The sequence below is a fragment of the Ambystoma mexicanum genome, chromosome 5p (assembly GCF_040938575.1).
Source record: "Ambystoma mexicanum isolate Mex_15411 chromosome 5p, UKY_AmexF1_1, whole genome shotgun sequence".
NCBI lineage: Eukaryota > Metazoa > Chordata > Amphibia > Caudata > Ambystomatidae > Ambystoma > Ambystoma mexicanum.
Genome location: NC_090930.1, coordinates 502,305,329 through 502,313,952, shown reverse-complemented (window position 1 = coordinate 502,313,952; position 8,624 = coordinate 502,305,329). Strand labels below are relative to the sequence as shown.

At 42.2% G+C, this 8,624-nt stretch overlaps 1 protein-coding gene across 2 annotated transcripts in view; it reads left to right on the top strand.

Annotated features, from left to right (window-relative positions):
* The first annotated feature begins 3,897 nt into the window (after window positions 1–3,897).
* The window catches only part of BRWD3 (bromodomain and WD repeat domain containing 3), a 1,632,068-nt gene continuing 1,627,341 nt past the window's right edge, over window positions 3,898–8,624 (top strand). For both annotated transcript variants that reach the window (XM_069612911.1, XM_069612910.1), the window contains exons 1-4: window positions 3,898–4,034; window positions 4,139–4,197; window positions 4,277–4,306; window positions 4,482–4,541. In XM_069612911.1, coding sequence (XP_069469012.1) covers window positions 3,905–4,034; window positions 4,139–4,197; window positions 4,277–4,306; window positions 4,482–4,541 — 279 coding nt within the window. In that variant the 5' untranslated portion in view covers window positions 3,898–3,904. The remainder of the gene's footprint in view (window positions 4,035–4,138; window positions 4,198–4,276; window positions 4,307–4,481; window positions 4,542–8,624) is intronic.

The window sequence follows — 8,624 nt, the reverse complement described above, 5'->3', positions numbered from 1 at the left end:
AAAATATATGAAATCTGCAACTTTAGTAGAATCGCTAGCCTTGATTTTCTATCCTGGAATGTTCAGGGCTTCTCTAGAATATATGATATAAAATTGGGAGAAATTCTGCAGAGGTATGATATTATTTTACAAGAGACCTGGTTGGTGGCGAGACCGGTTTTCGATGGTTATGACATATTAAGTATGACTGCAACAAAAGGCAATAGGCGCTGTCCCAAGGGAGGATTGGCACTAGCCCTTCGTAATGGTAGAGATCTGCATAAGACTGAACAATGGACGATCTCAAAGTGCATATTGCCAATTGTTATTTCTCATGACGCTAAATTAAATGGTCTGAATGTTCTTTTGATTAATGAATACTGGAACCTTTTGGAAGACCTGGGTAAGATGTTGAACAACCTCAGCACTAAGATAAAAGATTAGTTTATTCATTACCCTGATAGGGATATAGTACTAGCAGGTGATTTTAGCACGGATTGTACTATGGAGAGCATGAAGGACAAAGAGTACCTAATGTATGATGATTGGAGATTTGGCCACAATAGGCGGAAAAAAATACAGGGCGAAAAATGGCTAAATCTAATCGAAGGATGGGGCCTGATCAAAGTGCCAAATGCTCTAGTCTATTCATTTTTGCTACAAAAAGAAATGTATATCCAAATTGATTCTTTTAAGGTAACATTTAACAAATACAGTGATCACGCATGGTTAAGCTTGAAATTACACTGGGAGGAGGTCAGGATGACCCAAACCCTCACGACCCCACTACGATCCAATGTCATGGGCAACAGAATCACCTGGAATAAATCAAAGACAGACCACTTTAATAATATCATGATGAGAGATTTTGACAGTTCAGTTCTAGAAACTAAGTTGCTTATATACTCGACAATTCATTTTTCTAAATATATGAAGAATGCGATGAAGTAACTAATGTTAAAGGAGAGATATAAAAGGTTGACCAATACTAGACCACATACACAAATATGACTCAAGTACAAGAAATGAAGAAGAGAACTTGCAAATTGATTAAGTCTCACCAAGAGAACTACCTCTGATAGGATTAAATCAATGGAGTAAATTCGTAACTTGAAACATAATCGGAGAAACTGGCTAAAACAGCATCGATCCGCTTTGTATAAAAAAGGGATCGTTAGAGTATGTTGGCCTCACTTAAGGATAATAACTTGAGTAGTTTTGGGGTCCTGATTAATCAAACTGAAATTAAGCAACATATACAACAGAATAATCCCATTCCTGAACAGACTTGGGCTAAACACTTATTCAATATCTATAAAAATGATTCTGAAATGGAAACCCCGACCGAAATCCTGAATCATAAATGGGAAATGTCTATCTCAATAGAGTCTACAGAGAGAATAATCAAGAAGGTTAGCTCCTCTAGAGTGGGTGGTCCAAATCAGCTAACAAATGTCCTATTTAAACAAAACCCTGTACTCTGGGCTAACATTGTATATATACTATTTCTAGACATCCTGAGCACAAGGAATACGCCTCTAAGTTGGGAAACTTCCTATGTTGTACCTATTTTTAAAAAAGGCTCAAGAACATCCCCACTCAACTATAGACCAATAGCAATCATGGACGCCGACTCAAAGTTATTTGCGTGTATTTTCCGGAAACAAATCGAAGTATGGTGTTTAGAAAAGAATATACTGGACTATAGGCAAATAGGATTTAGGCGATCCCTGGGTACAGACTGTGGTGGACTGTTGCCGAGTATCCTACATAAACAAGTTTGGGAGGCACACTATCTGCTGGTGTACTTGGCTTCAATGGACCCAAGTAAAGTATGGCTTTTGACTTGGTAGATCTTCAAATCCGGTGAAAATAATTGGACAAGTTTGGTATGCCTAGGGGCCTACTAAGTATTTTGATTGTAAAATATCAAGGAATAACTTCATGCGACTCAGATTCAACGTGATATTAACTAAGGAAATATCAAGCATAAGAGAAAGATTAACCTTATGAGATCGTAACCTGAACTGTAACCTCTGTTATTACTGTTTGAAGATATGATCCCGGTTGCCTTCAGGCCTGGCGCGCTATACAAATAAAATAAATACAAATACAAATTGAGCGGGGGAAAAAGCTATTTGTAGACATTGGCCCTCATTACGACCCTGGCGGATTTTTTCCGCCATCGACGGACTTTCCGGCCATGGCGTAAAGTCCGTTTACGCCATGGCGGATGGTGGACTTACCGCCCCATTCCGAGGTCGGCGGGGCGGTAAGTCCCCATTGACCCATTTATCCTTCCCCATTCCCATTTCGGCCCCATAGGGTATAATGGGAGTGGGGAAGGAGTTAATTACGCCACCGTAAATTACGGTGGCGTAATTAACACCAAGGTCCCATAGCGCCATGGATTTCTCCGCCCGCAAAAAGCGGGCGGAAAAATGACCATGGCGCTTTGGGAACTCGTAGTTGGCGGTAAGGGGTCGGCGCAGCTAACGCTGGCGCAAACCCCTTACCGCCAGGGTCGTAATGAGGGCCATTGTCTAAACCCGACAGAAATAGAAATTTTGCTGCATTTGTTACTCACATGTCCTGCCTTAAAGTATCAGAGAATAGAATACTTCAGTAATTGTGTCTCCAATTCTGAATGCGTTTCTTTATTCCTATTATGGATGATTATGATGCATGGAAAGTCTGTACCTCTGAAGTTAGCTGCATTGCGTTTTCTAAAAAAAAAAAAAGTATGTAACTTTTTTTTAGGGTTTTTAACTTAGTTTCAATATTAATCTTAATTCAATTGCAAATACTGATTTTACTACTGAAGGGCATGAAATTCTCGTTTTATGCAATGGAAATTCTTTTAACCATCTATGAAATGAAATGATAATTTGTATTAATAAAAATGTGGTTTCTGTACTGTTTTAACTAATTTGTACTATTGTAAAGGTTTTATAAACCAAATCAATCAATAAATGTTAAAAGGAATGTACGAGCTAATGTCATAAATCATACTATTGATATGTCATGCTATTAATATGAAACCTGGAGCTGCACAGCCCAGCCATCCTTGTCAGACATTCTTTGTGCTTAGTTTCAGTCACAGATTCGAAGGCACCATAAGGCCTTAAAGAAAACTGGTGCAGCTAGAGGAGTTCCTCCGGGATCAGAGGTTACCGGACAAAAGAGCAGGAGCTTCAAATCACAAGTGTTACTTATACTGTAGCCAGGACGCGATTGGTTAAAGACTGTCACGTGTTTTTAGGCCTGAACTACACTGCTTTCCACAGATATTGGGGAAATGCAGTGTATGTTTTTATAGTTCTTTGAAGATGCTTTTCTGGCATTAAAGTATGAGAAGCAAAATGCTTTGCCATACATGCCAACCCTCCGGATTTAGGCAGGAGACTCCCATTTATTTTCTTCTTTTCACGTTGTCTCACCTAAACTAATTCTAGCCCCAATGCATTCCTATGGGAACATTTACATCTCCTGATTTTTCTGATGAAATCTCCCTACCAGGTGTGCTGAACTGTTGTCATGTATGACTTGGTCTCTGTGTCTTTAACAGAATCATGACTTTCCAGAATGTTAGTATGGAAAATCTGCATTACCAGTCAGTTACTTGCATGCAGCTGTCCAGCACTCGAGCAAGAAGCGGGCTTCACCACGTGAGGAACGCTTGCTTGCGAAGAGCCGAGAGTGGCTTCCGTCAATTCGTATAGCCACAAGTGACCCGGCCGTTTACATGCCACCTGTCATTTAATACCATCATAATCGTCTCCTTAAACAGTTTCCTCTTGCTCGTTGCAGACTACTCCCGTCACAGCGCCACCCGTCTGCCGGATGACCGTTGCACAGCTTTCACTGCTCCGGGCGGGAGGAGAAATGCTCACCCTGCCGAGAGCGTGACGCAACGAACCCGAACATGCCCGAAGCACCGCCGAGGAAAGCCGAGCGCAATCAGCAGCACCAATGGGGGCTCCACAACAATAAGGCAGCCGGCAGCCCGGCCATGGCAGCGGCAGAGGCAGCCGCGCCAACACAGATGGAGACCGGTGAGTGCCGCTCGCTGCACGCGACCGATTCACTTAACTTAGGATCGCTCTTTACTCTGTTCGATTCTGAACGCTGACTGGTTTCCCTTTTTTTTGTATCGCAGAGCTCTATTTCTTGATGGCCAGGTTCCTGCAGTCCGGTCCCTGTCGGCGCTCTGCACAGGTGAGTACCATGCTTCATTGCGGGTTGTGGGTTCGGGGTGCCGACGCTTATTTGATCCAACCATGCACTCTTTTTGCAGATGCTGGTGGAAGAGCTGGAGGAACATCAGGTAGGACTGCCGCTTACGCTCTTGAACATCTGCCCCGTCTGAGTTGTCACACTGGGACCTGTGGTGCCGGCTGCCAGTTTATCCTTAAATCCCTTATTTTGGTGACAAGGGGGGAGAGGGGGTTGGTGGCTGCAGGTGAATGACTCTGCTCTAAACGGCTTTCTCTCCCCCGCAGCTTATTCCGCGGCGATTGGACTGGCAGGGAAACGAACACCGCAGCAGCTTTCAGGAGATGGTAAGTTTCGGAGAAAGTTGAACAAGTTTGATTCAGGCGAGCAGTGGCGCCCATCGCATTGGGCAGGAGGCAGGTTTGCAGACACCATGGTCCCAGGTCGTGCTTTTCCTAGTCGCAGGCAGGACCGGGGTGACAGCTTCGCTTAGACCGCTACTCCGTGGTCCCCACTCGAAGCCGCACAAGGGGTGAGCTCAGCTGAACGTCTATTGTGGGCAAGCACACAGGTTATCCCAGGCTAGCATGCTGGACTTTTTTTTTAACAGGCAGACCAATCAGCGCTCTTGTTGCATTAGGGCGTTGTGTAGTGCAGATGGGAAGCGCGACCTGATTGGTCTATGTTTCAGAGCATACAGGAACTAGATGGTATTTCTCTCCTTAAGTCCTTCACACTACTACATTATAGCCTCATAATAAAAACAATGTAAAGGGGCGGCCGAAAGGGTACTTAACCCGTGGATCTAGGGACAATCCGAAGCAATACTATTCGCTCCAAATGCTGCAGGGCGAGTAGGTTCTTTAGCTCTCACCCTGTCAATTGTAATTAAAAAAATAAAACGCCTCTTTATTAAAATGAAGGTGATGCTGGCCTATTGTTTCATATGCATGTTCCAGAAGACCCGATATCTGCTTGTTATAATCCATACGAAATAGCTACAACACATATGATCGCCGACACACTTCTTAAGCATAAAATACTTTAAGTACACATCACGTTTAAAAGAACACACATTTTTGTTTTGTCCTTTTGGATTCAGTTCACTGTGTCCAGGAAAAACAGATAGTACTTGAACGTGTATTTCTACTGGTAAGCTAAACTACGAACTGCTCCCAATACCCAGTTTATCGATGCAACTGGCATTTTCTCCAAATCAGTACATCATGTCCATGAACTTAAATAGCAACTAATGTAAACGCCACATTTGACTTGGGTCAATTGAAAAATCCACAAGGACAAGCATTTTATGTGTTATAAACTGTAGTTGATTGGCTCATTTTCTTTTTCTAACCTTGAAATGATGGCGTGGTTCTTGTACAAGTACCCTTGAGTTGTTTGTTTTTGTGTGTGGGTGATTTCATGGGGATTTCATATTGACTTGTAATCAGCCAAGAGACATTCTGACCCTGTCATATCAACATTGTTAGTTTTCTTGAAAGTACTCGAGAGCCTAAGTATTATGCTTTAGCTGCATACGATTTGTTTCTTAAAATCATTAGAAGTACAATGCTTTGGTGCTTAGTCGGGAGCATTGACTTGTTTTGCATATTCAGGAGCTAGAGGTGAACGCAGACAGTAAATAAGTCTATTGAATCCAGCCCAGTAGTAGCTGTACCTGCCACCTTCCAAACTGTGTTTGCATTTACCTGTTGCTAGTTTGCATGTCTTCAATTAACTGTTGTTTAGATATCATCCACATCCTCTCCTAAACTAATTCATATTTTTATAAAAGTTGGGTTGACCCACAGTCACTGGTTGAATTATAGGTAGTGTGTATATTTTCCAGTTAGAGAGAAATTCCACAGCCTCCACCTGAAATTCATTTTACACAGATCATTTGGCAGATGTCTCAAGGGGCAATGTATTTCAGTTGTGCAAGAACAGTATTGGCTATTAACCTATTTTGAACAAGAAAGGGCTTATTACAGGTTTAGCAGCATTTCCTTTGAAAATAATTATATTCTCTAATATTGTTACCACATGCTGCAATGGGAAGGGTTCACAGAATTTAGTTGTGCAGACTCCGGAGTTATTCCTTATTTGTGAGACATATTGGACCCCATTAAGGACATGTGCTAATACTGCATACATTTCTATGGCGGTTATTATCAGCCTACAAAGGCTGGTGAATCTTAAGGCTTTGGTATCACCAAATAGCTTTTCAGAAATGCTGCATGTTTTACCTTCCCTCAATACTTGTAATGAGGCGCTACTTTTCCCAAAAGTTATTTCTAGGAGCCCATCACAGACCTTTTGAAAGGCACACAAAGGGTACGCATGGCTCCAGATAGTGTTGCAGTAAGCTTGGTTAATGGAGCGGAGTCCTTTCATCTTTACTTCTACCTGTAAGGATTGCATTGTTGATCTTTTCTGGTACATTTTATAAAGCAACACATTTTCTTTGTGATAAAATCTTGGTTGGCTCTAGGTATGGAAACAGCCTGTGCTAGGCTCCTCTGTTGTCCGGGACTAGTGAGTTATTTTGGTGTTTGCAAGATCACAGGAGCTGTTGGGGTTAAGCCAGTACCCCAATCGGAGTAGAAAGAAAAAGGTTTCTCTCCTGGCTATCTTGCTTCAGTAGTTGAAATAATATTTCTAACACTTTAGTGCGATACAGGATTCACTTTTATTAGTGATAGTGTTGAATTGTTTCTTCATATTACATCAGATAAGCGTTAGGTACACTTTAGGGCAGTAGTGCACCCTGTTTGTCAGCCGACACATGTTTCGACCCGTGGGTCTTTATCAAGGCTATTGTCAATAGGTCTTGAGCCCCCTGTGGGGTCCTGGTCCTGATATGGATGCTGTCCTGTTGGCAGTCGTGGCTCCTGTTGGGCCCTGCAAGCAGCTGTTTCCTAGGTCCGTCCATTGAGACACTGAGCATGAGTGGGCTTTTATTTTCTCTTATTGGCTGGGTTGTCGACACAAGAAACTATACCTCCCCATTCAGTTACATTTTGATTGATGGGCATTTCTTTGTAAGAAATTGAAGGTTTATTTGAACGTGACTGCTTTGGAGTTACCTATAGCTCTATGAACTCCAATGAAACCTTAAATGAGCACACTTTCAGGTATTGCACCCTCCTATTTGTTATGGCTCAACTTTTTTTTCCAAAAGTACCAATTTGCAAATATGCATATTTTTTGCATATTAGCCTCATTTGGATCTTTTGGTTTTAAACTTGCTTGGGACAAACATGACTGTTCTGGAATTGTTTGTGTAGTTTTGTGTCAAGATTATTTAGTTTGAGGTTTCTGTCAAGGTCTAAGTCTGAAATTGATATACTCTGTCAGACTACTGAGGTTACTGCTGCATGTGCTATTGTGTATCATATGTGTTTATGCTTTGAGGAGTTTGAAAGCTCCCCCACCCGCCCACAAAATCTGTGAATTGAGAGTTTTAATTGGGATGAAACCTAGATCTGGTAACTTTAGGAACAGATGAGCTGCAATAAAAGATGCATTTACACATGCAAAAGGAGATTTATGGATGGCATGTATTATTCTTAATATAGCATAAGCCTAGCTCGGAAGCAGCAGATAGCTCTACTAGGATGGAATTCCATAGGACCGGAGTGTAACGTTTTCTTCTTGCAAGCCTGTCTAGTCTCAAGTCTGGCAATGGTCATACTGTGTGAATGTTGCAATTGGATGGATGCATTTAACTTAGCCTTCAGGTAAGATAGTGTGAAGGCCAGTAACTTTGTAGGTAATAATTGCATTTTTTTAACAGGATGTGAGCTGGTAAGGGTAACCAGCGCAGCTTGCATAGGGTGGGGGAGATATGGTCAAACTTTCATGGCCCATTGATGAGGCACGCTGCAGTGTGGTGTGCCAGAGAGCAGCTGTTTTTCTGGGAGCCCTGCTAGTAGGGTGTTTCTCTCATATATGGGAGAGATTACCAGAGCCTTTTCGAAAGTCTTGGGGTGGTCGGAAGCGTTTGATGTTGCGAAGTAGGGTGATTTGAATTGTATGAAACTGAGGGGTAGCGAACCGTGTTCGTGTTGGCGCTGGACTTCAATTGTTCATACCAGTTAGGGTAGTGCATGTTGCATAGTCAAGAAAGAATATATATGTTGTTTGCTTGTTTATTATTTATAATGCGCATCATACCCTAGGGTAACGGCGCAGTAGCAAGTATATGTGAAGCTTAGTTGCACACAGGAATATACAGATTGTACTACTTAATAATCGTGTGCAGTGTTGGTTTTATTTGCGTCAGGTAGCTAGAGTTTTGACTGAGCGATCTCGGCGAGCTTTCGAAACCACTCATCGTGTATCCCGAAGGCCTCGCAGGCTTTTACAGTTGCTATCCAGCACCCTTATAAAAGCAACAAGACTTGTCTAACTTTCTCAATGCCTTGATG